At 35.7% G+C, this 17,160-nt stretch overlaps 4 protein-coding genes across 6 annotated transcripts; 3 read left to right on the forward strand and 1 right to left on the reverse strand.

Moving 5' to 3' along the window:
* Positions 1 to 538: 538 nt before the first annotated feature.
* Bm14753 (Uncharacterized protein) lies at positions 539 to 5,644 on the forward strand (the record flags this gene model as incomplete). 2 transcript variants are annotated; one of them, XM_043074121.1, is made up of 12 exons in its annotated part: positions 539 to 609; positions 1,545 to 1,662; positions 1,741 to 1,916; positions 2,584 to 2,813; positions 3,030 to 3,109; positions 3,291 to 3,425; positions 3,685 to 3,855; positions 3,915 to 4,034; positions 4,228 to 4,359; positions 4,459 to 4,626; positions 5,239 to 5,397; positions 5,531 to 5,644. In XM_043074121.1, 12 exons carry the CDS (start codon positions 539 to 541, stop codon positions 5,642 to 5,644), a joined length of 1,674 nt encoding a protein of 557 aa, XP_042930055.1. The 2 variants fall into 2 exon arrangements, with proteins under 2 accessions (XP_042930055.1, XP_001898890.1); XM_001898855.1 differs by lacking the exon at positions 539 to 609 and having other exon boundaries at positions 1,570 to 1,662.
* Positions 5,645 to 5,976: 332 nt separating this feature from the next.
* Positions 5,977 to 7,804, forward strand: Bm2210 (Uncharacterized protein; the record flags this gene model as incomplete). The annotated part of the gene is made up of 6 exons (XM_001898854.2): positions 5,977 to 6,134; positions 6,401 to 6,464; positions 6,572 to 6,757; positions 7,050 to 7,142; positions 7,365 to 7,470; positions 7,569 to 7,804. 6 exons carry the CDS (start codon positions 5,977 to 5,979, stop codon positions 7,802 to 7,804), a joined length of 843 nt encoding a protein of 280 aa, XP_001898889.2.
* Positions 7,805 to 9,800: 1,996 nt separating this feature from the next.
* Positions 9,801 to 13,944, reverse strand: Bm2429 (Uncharacterized protein; the record flags this gene model as incomplete). Of its 2 annotated transcripts, none has more annotated exons than XM_001898852.2 (12): positions 9,801 to 9,863; positions 10,116 to 10,274; positions 10,611 to 10,771; positions 10,940 to 11,028; positions 11,155 to 11,336; positions 11,593 to 11,805; positions 12,167 to 12,289; positions 12,363 to 12,517; positions 12,904 to 13,029; positions 13,123 to 13,179; positions 13,271 to 13,555; positions 13,779 to 13,944. In XM_001898852.2, the coding sequence occupies 12 exons, from the start codon at positions 13,942 to 13,944 to the stop codon at positions 9,801 to 9,803; spliced, it is 1,779 nt and encodes a 592-aa protein (XP_001898887.2). The 2 variants fall into 2 exon arrangements, with proteins under 2 accessions (XP_001898887.2, XP_042930056.1); XM_043074122.1 differs by having other exon boundaries at positions 13,671 to 13,944.
* A 1,804-nt stretch (positions 13,945 to 15,748) lies between these two features.
* Positions 15,749 to 17,160, forward strand: Bm7729 (Uncharacterized protein; the record flags this gene model as incomplete). The annotated part of the gene is made up of 3 exons (XM_043074123.1): positions 15,749 to 15,825; positions 16,798 to 16,926; positions 17,091 to 17,160. The coding sequence occupies 3 exons, from the start codon at positions 15,749 to 15,751 to the stop codon at positions 17,158 to 17,160; spliced, it is 276 nt and encodes a 91-aa protein (XP_042930057.1).

Raw genomic sequence — 17,160 nt, forward strand, 5'->3', positions numbered from 1 at the left:
TAGTTCACTAGTTGGATTATTCTCTAATCATTTTCTCCTATTTTATTTAACTTGTTGAAGTGATGTGTATAGATGATACTAAAGTAGATAGCTTAATGAACACATTAGAAATGCTGAATTGGTTTTTTCCTCAGATTCGAGGAGCTTTAGATATTTCACATGTTATGGGGATGAATGAAGATTGCAGGCATAATATGATGTGTTTTTCAAGTGTGTTGTCTTCTTTGTTCAGTGACTCACTTTTTCACGGTACAGATGATTCTTTAGCTCTGTTAAGGCATTTAAGCATCTGGATAGAGAGAATACAAATACTTTTATTTTAATTACTTATGCGTCCCCAAAATCATTATTTTGTATCATTTCATACAATTCATTGAAAGCATTCGAGTATTAACCATTTGTTTGATCAGCTGGCTGAATGAATTAATGAAAGTGCTATTACTTTCATTTTATAGTATATTCTTGAAAAACATAATTTGTGTTAGTGCAGGAATCAGAATTGAATGAGAAAACCGAATTGGAAGTGCAAATTGATGTGATGATGGCTACTAGTTCGGAAGCTGAGGCGACGATGAATGCCGCACGTCAAATCATTAATAATATTGAAAAGTTTGTTTGTTTTCATGTTATATTATGATTATTATACCTCTTTTTTTAGATCCCTTAAAATCATTTTATAGTTACAATAGACGAATATTATCAAAATCGATAGATTCTGCATTTTATGTTCTTAATAAATAAAGTTGCTTTGGCATTTTTCCTTAACAGTTCCTCTTCCTTCTCTTCTTTCACTTATAAGTTTTCCCTTAATCAAAGAGCTGATAAAATAATTGTTACCAAAAGTGGACTGAAGAAAAAAAACTTCGCGCCCTAGAACACCCACGATTCACGTGTTAATACCATTTAATGTCATAAGCTTATGAGGGTGTTCTCGAGTTCTAATTCCAGTGATTTTTCTTGTTCATAACTGTTTTTGGCTAAACTTAACTTGCTTCGCTGACCAACAAGAAATGCTTTCAATTATGAAACCCAACTTCACCTATTCTCGGCTTTCATACATTGTAATCTGAAGAAACTACTTTCTAATTCTAAACACTTCGCAAACTGCATTTTTGTTCACACATGGTATCGAAATCTTCATCTTAGTCATCGGCTTACAACAAGTATAATTAACTAAAACTGAACTGCGATCATTTTTAGCTTTAACTATTTTGCACATATGCTGCCACATAACTGTACATCAACATTCCGAATGAAGCACCTCCACCAGCAATAATTTTAACTGATGTACCTCTTAAGTTTCTCGATGGTCTGCCATGGGGAAGATATGTCCCATATATTATTAACATTGCGAATTATACTACTAAGGATGAGTCAGACCTAAAATGAGAATTTTGAAGTTTTCAAATAGAATTAATGCTAATGTATATTGACTATTACTTATCATCTGCGTACTTTTGCGCTAGTCTCAAAAGATGTTTTCGAATTATATTATAGTTTTAATCTTTTCATCGCTTGAGAATTAGTATCCTTAATAATCTTAGATATGGGCATAGCCTTCCGATTGGAATGCACAGCAGTGGTTCACTTTTAAATGCAAACAACAATGATGTTGTTGAAAAATCTGTTCTGGAACGACTTGCTTCCGCTCGCGATGGAAATGTTAGCATTTAATCATCATTTTTTTAATCATTTAGCTTCATTTTTTTTTTTTGGAAATGAATAGCATATATTGTTAAGGACTTGGACAATGCCGAGAAGTTGGAAAGGGGTACTAGAGCAGAATCCAGTACTAATGTTACCATTAGTCGGATTCTTCAGCAGTTGGAACAGTTGATCCGATCCGATGACTGGGTTAATAAAGAAGTAAAAGATTATGGCGAAAGTCCACACCCTTCAGAATTTCCTAAAAAGAGGTTATTTTCAAATCATCTCGTAACACTTATTTGTTTTCTATTGCTTTGTAAATTCTTCCTGTTTTCTTAATGGGATATTGTGTCTATAGCTTCGGTAATTCTGAGTGTTTGTCGACGCAACATAAGTGATGCGCAATAAGCCTTGTAAATCGATAACGCTACTAAACAATTTTTATTTGAGTGAATGACCGACAGCAACTGGGCATAAGTAACTAGTGAATCGAACACAAGCAGACAAACTATAGAAAAAATGAGCCAAATCTAACGGGCAAAAATGCAGTTAGCGCCCGAACATAGAGGCTTTTAATCGAAAAGGGTCTTTTGTCTTTTTCATGTCTTTTGTTTCAAGTTAGAAGAAAGCGAATCAACAATGGGTGATTTGACCCGAAATTTATGCATCATATTCCAAACTCTGTTTTTATTGACATGCATGGATCAAAATCCATGATCTGATGGAGTTACTGTACAATATTATGCATGAGACTTCCACTAATATTTGTGCTGAGTACATTGCTGACTTTCTCAGCGATATTTGCAAGAAATAACATTTATAATAGCGTATAAGCACTACATCAACTGTGTTCAATCATGGACTAGAAAAGTATTTTGGTGAATGCTTCCATTATGCTTTTCCACTTTGATATGTCCATTTATAAAATGAATTTAGGGCTTATATTGTCAGTTCACATTTATCAGAATTGGGACGTACGTTGATTGTCAGTTCATCCCTTAAAAGTTACATTAATCTGCTGGGAACCCATCACAGACAATGTATTGCTTCGTGGCTTTATGGTAGCACATCGCAAACACTCAGCACACTCTTCCGTACATCCAACAGCAATTTGCATTGCTCCGAGCATGACTCATCATTCTTAAATTCGATCAAAGCAGAAATTGGTTTGTTCGTTCCTGTACTTCAAATTCATGTCTAAATTGCTTAATGTTATGGACTCATTACTGATAACTAGAAATAAATAGATTCAGTAATAGGGGTAGAAATTAAATTCTTTTTCTTTCTGAATGCTTAACAATGAATTAAACTTGGTTGTTGAGTTGGCAAAGTTTAAGTGTTGAAGTGTAACGAAGTTTTTTCTAATAAAGTTTGATCTTTAGGTCATGCAATTCGTCTTGCACTGTATGATGCGTACGGTCCCGATTACTGCTCGAAAGGATGGCGCGCTTTTCTTCAGATGGTTGGTTTTGATACATTAAACTAATAAGAAATTCAAGTCTTTTGTTAAAAGGACGAGAAATCGTCATGTTGGGTAACTTACTTGAATCATTAGAGTATCAAAATGCAAATTTAAACTTCCAGTTGCGCTTGGTAAATTTAAACAATAATGCATGAAATTGCTTATTGGGATTATTTTTGAGGGCTCACCAGTGGTGTATATTTCACCTGCTTTGCATATCGACCTTTCTTCATACCTCTCCACTGAATACTTAATTGGAGATATTGTCATTTTGAAGAAATCAGATGGAGATTTTGCTGACATTGAAGGACGAATTGTATGAGCTTTATTTACTCCTTAAACTTGTTCTTATGTAATATTTAAATCTAGCGATTCGGAAAACTAAGTTTTAAGGTTCAGATGAAGATTCTGATAAACGATTGCATCACATTTCGTACAGACTGTAAAATTTTCAGTCAAATTTGAATATTTTTCAGTCCGAAATTTGAAGTCGTCTAGAGCTCAAAGCTACATTAAGCATTGCTAGTCTGGAAATTTGTAAAACATCCTTTCCCATCCTGAATGGTTGATACCAGGATCACATCGCATTCGAAAAACAGCTCGATGAGGACATTGCTGCTGGAAAAAAGCCGCTGATCGTTATTGGAGTTGTTGGATCATCAATCCTTGGGCAGAATGATATCATAAGTCGTCTTTTGGAAATAAGGAAATCCAAGGCTGAATTCTGGATACATGTCATTGGACAGGTCTGTATTTTTTCTGACTTCCAAGCTTATTTTTTTCTTTTGATCACTTCGTTTTTTAGGGTTTGGCTGCACTGTGTCTAAAGGAACCACCCGAAGTGCTGGTACATGTGTTATCACAAGTGGACAGTTTCACGGCTCCACTTGCGTTGTGGCTTGGTATACCGGCGGCGCCGATCATTGTAGGTGTCTTTGAGTAAATTTGTTCTCAAAATATAGAAATTCAAGTGTTTTATTATTTTCTATTTCATCATATGTCATACTGAAACATTTTAAAAACCTATTAAAAATAAGTTCACTAAGTTTAAGTTATGTCATCACCATGTTTCAAAATGGTAATCATAACATTTACGTCTGATAAGCTCTCTTTTCCAGACACTGCATCGATCTGTTGATAATCAGAAGCGGTTATACCATGAAAAACTGGCTGTATTGCCATGGTGGATCGTATATCACCATTTGACACCTTCCAAGATTACTGACACTATTGAGAACGCTTACCTCTTGGTTCGAATTAATTTTATATATTCGTGGGATAGAATTTTTACACTTACGTTCTGCGACATAATTTTTTGTCGGATTCGGGAATCCTTTTTGATATTGCAGAGCAGAGTAATGCTTCGAGGTCTGGCAGCTTTTCCGCAGATCGAGATTCTCGGTTTTGAGAATCCTGTCGAATTTGCAAATCGTGTTTACAAAAGCATCTGTACATCTCCCACTGTTCTGATTTTCAAGTACAGGTGTCCAAATCTGGTTCTGGAACCGGTTAAGAAAGTTAGTTTCACAACTCTCAATGAAATTACTCCTTCACCTTACCACAAAACTTTCGTAATGGAGTTTCAGAATGTTCTTGATTGTAGTGCAGTCAGTGATGAAATTAACCACAGTCATTAAGTTTTTCGAGAACAAGTGTCCAGCAATTACATTAGATTGTAAAATAAAATTTTCTGTCGCTATTATTTTACAGCATTTTGAAGTGTAAAATATACTTAAAGTTATATCTTTTTTCTCGGATATATCTCTTACTTAATACTACGAAGGAGATCTTTTTCTGAATAAATTATTCCAAATAGGAGTTTTAGAGCACTTCATATGTATTTCTTTCTTAGTTCTTTATTAAAATTTGCTCGTAGCTATACTCCCATATGTAAATAAATTTCTTGGTTTACTTCCAGTTTAAATTTTTTTTCTCTCCCCTCCTCTCCCACACCTTTCCTTTTTCCACAAAAAAAAAAAAAAAAAAAAAAAAAAAAAACACACTGGTGAGAAGATAAAATGTTGCACAGCGTTGTGCAATCACGACCTTTCCTTTTTTTTTCTCAGAGAATTTTAAGTTTCCATATGAATCATATCTCTCGTTATTAACCAATGTATAATAAGTCACAGGAGAAGATTCCCGGATGTAATAGCCGAAGTTCTTCAAATACTTTAACAAACGATTATGTGTATTCGTGCGATGCTAATAATGCATTTGTTGATAATTCCTCTTCAACATCAGATTACGATATCGACAAGCTGGAATATGCTGATTCATTGAATTTTTGGGTAGTTTTCCCAATCCGTCTTCTTATTATTTTGTTGTCACAGTGTTTTTGTGGTCTCAAAGTTTCTGTTGGATTTCGTATTCCCTTTAAAATGAGTCTTTGGAATCTGTATCTCTTACTTTATAATATTTTAGCTTAGTCAAGGACTGATATCAGATTGCGGCGAACTGGGGCTGCAAATGGTTACGTTTGGTGACTCACATCGCTCTGCACTCCGTTTCTGCCCGCTAGAAAGCGCTGCTTGTTAGTTCCGTTTATTGAGAAATACTTTTATTAGGAAAATAATACTAAGCCTTTCTAATGAATTTAAAGAAAAGATAAAAACATGCCCATTATGGCATCTGTCTGCGAACCCTGACTGTAACCTAGATTTGATTTTTCTGCATTTAATGTTTATTAATGTTTATAATATTCTTTGTCATTTCAATATTTCTAAGCAAAAAATTACTTGACGACTTTTTTTACTAAATTCTTTTATTTCAAAGACTTTTTTTTTGTGGACCAATTTTCGCTTCACTGTTTGACTTTTTGTTCATTTTTTTTTCTAACGGCTCATATATTTTCATTGAACTGTACTCACATGGATCATGTACATAAGTTTATCAAGAAACTCTCCGATGCGCTGGCAATAATTGAATCGACTATTAATGCCAAAAAGCGTTTCAAGGAGATTGTATCGAAATATCCATCATTGGGCTTAGCACCAGTTCATAAATGGGCTGGTGTTGGAGCTGTATGGTAATCCTTTTTTAAATATTGTTTATATATGTATGAATAATGTTCATTGTTGTTTCTGTACAGTGATATTATAACGATCAAATCAAGTAGGAAGTGTAATTATTTCAAATTGAATTTTTCAGAGCAAATTTTCGAATCATATTGAAAATAACCAGCCAAGACTGCGACTTTTTTTTATAGAACAATCAGATTTAACTTAGCAATCTTTTCTCGTCAGTCCAGTATTGTTCTATTAGTATATTTTTACTTCTAGTTTTTATTTGCAGTTATATACCTTCCATTGTGAGGGAAACTCCAATGAATGAATGGAATAAAAAACAGCGTCAGCAGGTTTTTCATCTTCCTTTTCTGAGGATGTCTCTTTTGTATGAAAAAGATCTCGGGTATTAGTGATGCTGAAGTATTGAGTGACAAGTTTCATATAATTTTCGCTATAGGTGTGTCATTTGAATCTGGAACTGGTACAGTCTTTGCGATCCGTAGACACAGCATTCTCTGCTGGCGAAAGTCCTGCATATAGTGTTTCATGTGTTAAATTCGGTATGCTTTCTAATGACAAAGATCTCACTGATCTAGTTCATTTGGTAGCTGAGCGTGGAAGAGAAATTGAACAGTCACAAAAGGTAAGATCATTAACGAGTGAGGGTTTGTCTTTTGATTGACAATCCATACAAATTCAACAACTTGGCTACTTCATAGATGTTTCCATTATTCAATTACGGCTTCATAACCTGCTTTATGTTGTTCTAATTGGTGAAAGTCATTCTTGCTATGTGTTTTTACGTACTCAAATATTTTCAGTTTATCAATCCCACTAATGAGCGGTTTATTAAATTCCTAGGGTTTATTTGCATGACTGAGGTATAAAATGGCGTACTTTATTCTGATTTACCTACGCTTAAATTTTAATTGCAGTACATGGAAAGTTTGGCTGAAATGATACGTCAGGGAATCGAGACAGCAAACAAAGATTTGAAACGGGAGAATGATGAACGATTTATGCAAGAAGTAATATGATTCATATATACTTCAAATTTCGAAATTGTTAATAGCAGACATCAGATGTTGAAAACAAAGCTACATGACATTCAGTGCAATTTCGCTCCGGAAAACTTCATGCTGTACACTGGAAATGATCGAGAACCAGTTATCTACCAGTCATTTACTTTAACCCGCCTGAAATTTTAGTGCTCAGTGATTGCATAATGAATTAAAAAAAACTTGTTGCAGGGTATGATGAGGCAAATTCCGTTAATGAGTTCATTGGTTAACTGGTTCTCACCACTGGACAAGGGCTTGCAAGGCATTAAGGGTCGTTCTTTCGACTTGAAAACTGGTAATACCACTTTACGCACTCTTTAAAATGCCTTTTTCACATACAGTGAACACATGATTTTTTTTTTTTCATGACTTTAAGATACTCATTGTTTGAAGGACAAATTCAATCAACGGAAGTTTATTATAAACACCGGTTTATGAATCGTTCAGATGCTATTTCTCAAAATCCTCACAACCCGGTCGCGAAGGCTTCCATTGAGTCAACAAAAAAGCAAAGTGTTAATTCCAGCAGGGATACCATTCAACGTGATATTGCACTGGGGAATGAAACAGAAAATGATATTGGTTCAAGTGGTTGTTCTGTCCCATCTTTTACGACTTCACTTTTTTAGTGTATCTTTACTTTTCCATCCTGAACGGTGTAAAAATTTCCAAAAATGTTCTTCCCAGTTAAAATTTTTTTAAAAACACAAAAACTGTTCAGTTACCGTCTGAAGATAATTTTTCCCTTCCAGAATCATTTTCAAAAGAACATGTAGTTTGAATCTTCTTCCCAGGTGATACTTAATTCGATGGTTTGCAGAAAGTATCTGGATAGCAAAACTCACACATTTTTTTTTTCTTTTTTGCTTTTTCTGTTTCATGAAGAAATAACACCGAGAATTGGATGTTTCAAGTTTGTTCCATCTTCCCTTTAGGTGAAGTGAGAAAGTAAATTCCGTTACCACTAATCGTTATGTATGCTTTAAAATTAACTCCCCACTTCTGGTCACTCTACAAGCTATTTTCAAAAATTTGCGCAACTAATTTTATGGCCGACATAACGAAAAGCTATTTATTATATCCTTAGGTGTGTGGTAACACATGAATGGTTATGGTATTTTCCAGCTGTGATAGCATGGTTCGATATTTTCTCTCGATCCGTGCATGTCTTTAATATTTTTGCTAGTAGTAATGCGTCTAGCATAGAAATAATGGACGTGAAGGTCGCAGTGAGATGAAGCGGTTACATAAGACTTTAGTGGCATGAGTCTATAAGCAAAATTTATTCCACTGTTTGCAAAAGATGGGAAAAGTCCACTCGTCTTCCTTTTAAATCTTGATTAGGCTAATTTTTGGCCGTATTTTAATACCCAGTAAAAACGCAGCCTTCACTACATTTCGCGTCTCCTAAACAAATTTTGGGAAGGGCCCAAAACCTGTACCTATAGAAAGCATTGATTCCCCTTATAAATCTGTCTGCCTTCACGTCTTAATGCAATATCCTGAAGTCTTGAATGATTCTTAATTATACTTATGGTGTGTGATAATGATTATGATGACGTAATCCGCTGTTTCAATTAGTTTTTTGTAAAACTTGGGAGCCAGAATCATTCCTTCGTCTTCGTGTTTAATTGATACATATTCACGGATTTACTGCTTGGGTGGTAAGGAAACGAGCATAAAAGACCAGCGTTCACTAAAGAAACATTTCCTTGATATCAATAGATTGTCCAAGTCTCTCTGCACTGGAGTGTTGTTTTCTTTAAGGTTAAAGTGAAATGATCCCCTTCGGGAGACAAACATCCAGAGCATCATCCCCTAGATGTTAAAAAGTGAAGTAACCCAATGTAGAAGCAAACTTCAGTGCAAACGACATCCTAAACGTATCATCCTTGTTTACCAAATACGTCTATCGCAAATGGAGGTGAAAGCAGTGTTCCGCCGGACTCATTCTGTTCAAATGCGCAATTAGTAAAGTTGATTACGCCTGTTCGGCATTCATGAATTGGCATTTCAAATGCATTAGAAAATGCTTTTTGAACCTGCAACGAACTATTCATAAGTCAGGACTCTTCTCCGGAAATGACTAGTAGTAACACACGGATGCATCCCGACCTACATGTAATTAAATTAATCCCCTTTGTAAGTCAAAACTACATCACAATGGACACTGAGTAAAATTGTTTTTACCAAAGCAAAACCACTATCATATACCCTGACTTCACATCAACTGGATCTCTCTCTAGGTGCTTCTTTAAGTCATATGAACATAACAAATGGGACAAAGCGCGAAAGATCTGGTACCACCAGGAACTATGTTGATGGAAAAAGTACAAAGTAAAAGCATTTCAATTACTTTACATGCAGGGTGCTCATTCTCATTCTAGATATACTGCCTAAATCCATGAAATCTCACTATTTTCCTAAGAACACCTGTTATATTTCTATGAATCTGTCCATTTGAACGCTATAAGAGATCCAGTGCAACCGCATACTGATAGACAAAAAGGATCGACTTTATAATGGACCTCGTCGATAAAACGAACAAACAATGACAACACAACATGAGATAACTCAACTAGACTAGAATTTTGACATTAAACTGTAGACAATTCTACTTCTATTTCACATATGTAATTTGAAGTCTCCATTGCTATTGAAATCGGTAATATTGAGACGTCGATGTTCCTGCAATACTGATCTTCGCTGAATCCAGTTTTAATAACTGTCAAAATCCCCAGCTTGAAGCAGAATAATCGGGAACTTTCGAATTTCGGCATTAATTACTATCTTATCCAAACATCATTTTCATGGGTTCAGGATTACTCACCATTCACACATTCCAGAAGTTCCAAGCTAGTAATCCAAATCAATATGAATAGGATAAAATGGAGGCGTAGCCATTATAGTTCGAAATCAGCATATTATTTATTCGATTACCTTCTGCTTCGTATGTACTTTTGTATGTCGCTTGCGCTCATCTGAACGAGCAAACTTTCGTCCACAAATATCACAGCTAAACGGTTTTTCACCTGTATGAGTTCGTACATGCGTTGTTAAATGGTCACTTCGTGAAAATGCTCGCATACATATGCGACACTGTAATTATAACTTCAGATCTCTGGAATTACAAAGGATGTAATCATAATTTTAATTTTCTTATCTTTACGAATTGTTTTCAAGCACCAAATGACTTCAAGATTCGTCACTCCAAGCAATCGTGAATCACGTCCTTCTCACGATTATAAGTTTTAGAGAAATTTGAAAACAAAGTTAATCGGACTTGCATCCTCTAGTCCAAACAAACTCCAATGAGAGTAACGGGTAATTTATTTTCGTTTTGCCACTCGATTCTAGCTGAATTTTAAAACCTATTTTCTGATGACCCATATCAGAAAAAATCCGAACAATCCAAGTCGTTTCATGAAATTTCACCTGAAAAGGCTTTTGTCCTGTATGGATTCTGATATGCCTTGTCAGTTCATCTGACCTCGAGAAACGTCGATCACAGTTCTCTATTGGACATTTGTATGGTCGTTCATGTGATGACGGTTTAAGAAGACGGTTAGAACATTTGCTGATTTTCACCGGGCTAACTATAAATACAGCCGATCACAGTGGTACTATATGTTCAAAGATAACCGATGAGAGAAACAAATATAATAAAGAACAGATATAAAAATAGAAACGGATATAACAATCTTCTTCTAATTCCGATTTTTTGGTTAATTTCAAGATGAAAAATCAACTTAATAAGTAATTACTCTGTGAAATCTGCGATCCTGATTGAGCAAAAGATAAAGGTGCCTGGTAATACTCGTCTGCAGGCTCTGATTTTGGTTGAAAGTCCGACCTGAAATTAGATTAAGTCAACACAATGCCTAACGTTGGTTCCACAAACAAAGTCAGAAAATAGCAAATCTAAAGAAGTAAACAGTTTCAACTCTCTCAACTAAAATATGAATTTGAGTAAACAAACCGATAAATATCTGATGGCTCGCTGATTGAAACCTGGCTTTGGAGTGTCCGGGAAGGACATGGTACACCATTGCAATTCAAGAAATTGCACGTTTGATAAGTTCGTTGCGTACTTGTAGAATTCGACTGGTTGCTATTTTGGGTTTCTACTGGACTCACTGTACAGGTAATGTTCTGGTGGATCTACAGAAAAAGCACCAAAATTTTCAGGGTGAATCATTGATTAATAATAAACTTTTATATATGTTTTGCACCAATCCATACCGTGTTATTTTATATTGCTTTTCAGAAATTTCTATAATCTAAAGTTTTTGCTGCTGAGATATCAGAAATACATGTGGTATAGTCGCAATATAATTTGTAAAAAGGCTTAAAACTACATGAGAAAACCAGATGAGATCTGCCCGTTCACCGATTTATGGAAAGAATGAACTCTAACATGATATTTATGTTGATGCATTTGAACTGATGCAGAAGTCAGTTCCGCGGCACCAGTTGACACAACTGGTCTAATTCTGACATTCTGCTGTTGAGTGCAGTGTGTTACGGAACAAACGGAATTAGGTGCAGTAGATGAACTGAATCCGTTCTGTCGTACACCAGATGGTCCAGGTGGAGGTGTTGTGCGTCGATTCCCACCAGCACGACCGATCTATTTTCAAAATTTTGACTCGAGATTTTCGTAAATCAAGTTTATCTTGTGTGAGTACAGTGTGCATCGTGCGTGAAAAAAAGCACCGTCACTTTGAATTAGAAATATGTCTCAAACTATTTAAATCACTAACTACTTGAATTAGTAATGTGACAGACATAAACAGAACATTAACTTCATTACCAAAATAATCAGAAAGAGGTCAAATTTTGAGAAATCGCATAACTGCTAACTGCGTTTAAGGAAAGCCAAGTTTTTCATAACATAATTTATTTTAACGGATTAAACTTTCTTTAAAGTCAAATTTGACTTTGTAAAATATTTTATCTAACGAACAAATTAAAACACAATTCGCATTTACTTGTATATAATCTGAAAGAACTTGGTGATTATCAGAGACCGATGAAACGGAAGGCTGAGAGGTAGATAACTGCTGAATTCCAGCAACTGGCAAATTTGATATATCTTTGTTATCTTGAAATACCTGAAAGGTTCCTTCTTTTTTGTATGATTCCATAAATTATAAGTAGCTCAAAAATTAAACACGAAAATATTACCTTAAAGAGGTCGGATGTATCGGCAGCATTAGATGCTTTTGCATTCGGGTCGAGCACCAATAAAGGTAAATTTGTATTTGTCTGCTGGGATTTAGTGATGGATTGCAAAAAATGCTCAACCAGGGGGGAAAATTGAAACATTGTTGCACTTAAACCTAGAATATAACTGAAAATTTACCACTAGTAATAAGAATTCAATAATTTCGTGGAACTAGAATACTGAACACTGCAGATAATGGTCACACTATCTTCTAAAAATAGACAGAGGTTCAGAGCATGCAAAAGAAAAGACTGAAGCAACGCACATACTCAAAATCGAAGATAGAATAACCGGTATTGCTCTTTATTGCACTTTAATTAATCTTATTAATTCAGTATGCAAAACTGTTCAATATATCAGCAACAATATGAAACATAAAGATATCCAATTCATATGCAATTTGAACCAATACTGCTTCAAGAGAAAAATTAAACATCTAATTTCGTCAACTGAAGAAATTTTATTTAGCATTAAACAGAATGAATCTGACAAAATTCATACCGGGTGAATTAACACTTTGTGAACCGAATGTACTAATACTTGTACTGATGCTTCCTTTGAAGGTAATCGTAGCCTTTTGATCTCTAACATCATTTTGAGCTCCATTCGGTCCAATTGTTGTGCCGCCTGAACTTCAGATTACCTAATATTTCATATTCTTAACCATAAACTGGAGCTACAATTCAAAAAGAAAACTTACAAATTAAGACTAAGAAATACCTGGTGTCACATTAGCTATCGACGACTGCGGCAAGACTGTTGAAATCTCAATGTTTGCTGGAAAGTTAGAATGTAAGACACAGTTATAAAAAATTCACTTCACTATAATCAAAAGAAAAGAAAACAAGATAATTAAATAAAAAGATACCGGTGAGGAGTGGTTCGTGTTCACCGAAGAAAGCTTGTGTGTGAATATTTGGTGTAGAGAAGTTATTTAAGCTGAGTTTGGGAGTGATGAGTTCGTCAACATGTGTGCCGGCAGAAAACGGTCCTTTAGTGGGTGAACCAAGCACAGTTGGAGTTTTGAGTGTCACATCTGTATTGCCCAAAGCGGTTGGTGTCTTCAAACTATCATTATCATTTAAACTTAGCCCCACAGATTCCGTATTCGAATTGTTTAACGACACTACCGGCTTACTTTGTCCAGCACGCCCTGAAATATATATCTTGTGTCACTAACTTACTAATATATCCTGTACCAACACAGATCAGAAGTAACTTCAGTTTTCCAAATGTTTGCTAAATTTCTTTATTTCTTATCATCGTACCTATTTCTCCCTCTCCATCTGTCAGCTGAATCTTATATTTGTTTCTGACTTTGTTCTTTATCAGATGGTAATAGTAGTTCCAAGAGATCGAGGAAGAATATAAGACACCTCGTAATGATGGAACTGAGAGTTTTGCATCTACCGATGAAGCACTGGTTGATGGTCCTGGTAATGACACATCTTTTCCTGATTGCATCGGCATCCTTGTCGATGAGCTTATTAACTGACTCATTCTCGCAGCTAAAAATAAGTGAGAAATTATGTTATATAGCATCAAACTATTGTTCAATGTAGTTCAACTCAGCTGTTGGCTTCAACTAAAACTCCATTAATCTTCTACCAAAACTGTCAATTTCTAATCCAGCAGTCACCAAATCTTACTTTTTCAGGCAAAAAGAGGCATGTTCATAAAATCACATTCAACTGATACGTTCAAGATGCCCACCTTGAAAATTTTCAAAATTTTCGGGAAATTTCCGAAGATGCTAACAATTTATTTCTTTCTTATGCCCTATAGTGCAGGTATTGTGATGATGTGGTCGGCAGCACCACAGATATAACGGATCTTGAAAATGGATTCATCTTGCAATAGTGCACAACAAAATCACTGATTTCAACAAACATAACAATTTCAACATAATCAAAACAAAATAAAAATAGGCATAGTTTAGACGCTGAAAAACTCAACTACCCGCAAATTTTGTCTTTAAAAACTGCATACTTAACGGCATATTCATGTTTTCCGCGAAAAAGTACTGTTTAAAACAGCATGGTGGAAAATAAGAAACGGGTACTCCACAACTCGCAAACGCCATATATGACATAAATACGAAACACTTACCAAAACCTACAACCCAGACTTTTTTTATATGGTATATAGCAATCGGGCTTTGATCAATAATTCGTGTCTTAAAAATTCTGTTAAGAGTATTTTCACTGGCAACATCTATGCAAATTACTGTCTCAAGAAAACAGGTATGTTTACTGCTAGTTTCAATCCTAGTCACAAGCTTTTACCATGATTCCCACTCTCTATGCAAATTTAAGACGTCACATGTCAGATTTAACTTCACCTTATTCTAAATAATCGAAAACCTAGGAGGATATACAGCGAAATCGCACAAGGACAATTCTGGTAATCAAGATCAGATTGAAATGCAAGTGAATCACAATAAGCTTTAAACGACCGTAAAAATACTGAGAAATGTAAGTTGTTTAAAAAGAGATGATTGAAACCATCAGAACCTAGCAACAAATAGGCTTTAGCTATGAAGATGAATCTTCAACCTAATCCAAAGCAAAAGTCTTACAAATGAAGAATATGTTTATATACAAATAAGTAATAAATAAATCATAATAAACCAGGCACAGGAAGGTCAAGTGAATGCAACGATCACTAACCTTAGGTGATACTAAAGTTAAAGGAATAGAGGTAAGTGATCACAGTAAAATGTAAATAGAACCGCACGCTAACATACAGTTTGCATAAAATTTATTATTAATAAGCAGTCGTTCAAAATGGAAAGCAAACAATATTCATATGATTCGAAATGCGAAGTCATTTCAGATTGACTCGATATGTTAGCAATGTCAACTTCTCATTACAACCTTATTATACGCTAATGCGTCACACAAGTAATAGCGTTAGAAGTGGAACTGCGACAAATTAACCAGAATATATATTTAAACTGAGTATAAGCTAATGAGTTAAATATGGGTGGAAATATGATGAACTGAAGGAGGCGGCAAACACATCCTTTTAAAACTGAAAAGATGAAAATAATTGATTGAAGGAGGGGAGAAAGCTGTAGAGACTGGTTTGAAAAACCACTTTAATATTACCTTATTACTTAGTAGAGGAGAGTGGAACAAACTGATTAATTGCATGCTTTTTTCCATAGTAAAATTTGCATACAGATGAGGAGTTTGAAAACGCAGTAATGAATAACAACTGATACGGTAAGGGAAAGCTTCGAGAGTGATGAAAATGGACGTGTAATTCGAGAAGATGACCTCGCTAAAGGACAACTATCGTGAGTTCACGAGCAACACGCACTTTGCGAATCATAGCAGAACGAATGTGTGGGCGAGTTGAAAAGGAGGAAGAAGGCTACCAGTACACTGTTGTTGGCAAACCAGTGGCGTATCAGGAGAGGTAGGCAGACGGACGGAAGGGCGAATCGAAGTAACGATAACACGGTCTCGATACAGAGTGAGAGTGTCTGGAAGAAAAGGGAAGCAGAGTGCTTCCTTCCTCTGTTGAAGAAAAGCTGCAATCCCCTTCCCACTGAAGCGTTGATGTTGAAGAGGGAAGAGTGCGCAAAAGTGAGGGGACAGACAGTCGGACACGCCACCTACTGTCTCACTGCTACACAATCCCTACACACACACATGCATGGACAGGCAGGAATGCAGTGCACGTGCGCACATCTGGCAGGTATTGAATAAGGCACACTCTCTTGAAAGTTGTCATTAAGTGTCCTTTATGCTTTGCTCTACAATAACGACAGACATAAGAGCTTGATTCATTTTGCCATAAGCGTGAAAAGTATTCGCGGTTTTCTCAGCATTATGTGCTATCTATCCTCGACGAGTAGCTGACTGGCCAGCCTAAACTCTAACATAAAGGAAGTGCAATAAGTAACTTGCACATGGAAGAACGCTCGGGGATTTAACAACGCTTCTACGCTGAAGAGCAATGTGCTGTGTGTAGGTGATGATGGGTGGGTAGATGAATATGTAGGCGTCGAGGGAGAGAGAGTGCGACTCGTAGGAGGTTACGATAGATGAGAAGAAAAGAAGAGAGATCACAGATCATTTTCTGACTCCTACGTTATCTGCCTACTCATAATATTTATCTCAGGTGGATGAGGTAGCACGTAAATATTTGAAGTGATTATACTGGAAAGGTTAGCACATTAGCAGCACTGTCACACTAAGAAGAAAGGTGCATTTGTGTAGTAAGTGGACATGGCCGACCGATGCACAAAGCATTGGCTGTTTCATAAAGGGAGTCATCGCCCGATTTTTCTTGCGTATGTTACCGTAAGTCTCTTTCGCTGTTAACTTTCTAACTCGAAAATGAAAGAGTAGATGAGTATTGGTAAATTAATAAAACTGAATTCAGTAGCCGTGAAGATCTCTGCTTTGAAAATAGCAAGTTTGTTTCAAAAGTGAACTTTACGGGTAGGGAAGAATTGCCACCAATCAATGATATGCTGGAAGCGTTTGCTGCATTTGCGATGACACCACATAGGTAATTATTTTAGATCGCTCAGATCAGAAATGAGCGAAACCTTCACTCTTAGGCAAAATGCAGTGAAATTTGATCGCAAAAACATCAGTATCATTATAATTTTGATTAGATGATTTAGTTTTTAAGACATAGGCAGTGGATAGATTAAACGGCATGGCGTGAAGGTTGGTGCTGTCAAGCGCATTGGATCTGCAGGCGTCCTGCATTAATGAACAAGCAGTTAACGAAATTTAG

This window comes from Brugia malayi (assembly GCF_000002995.4).
Source record: "Brugia malayi strain FR3 genome assembly, contig: Bm_v4_ChrX_scaffold_001, whole genome shotgun sequence".
Classification (NCBI taxonomy): Eukaryota; Metazoa; Nematoda; class Chromadorea; order Rhabditida; family Onchocercidae; genus Brugia; species Brugia malayi.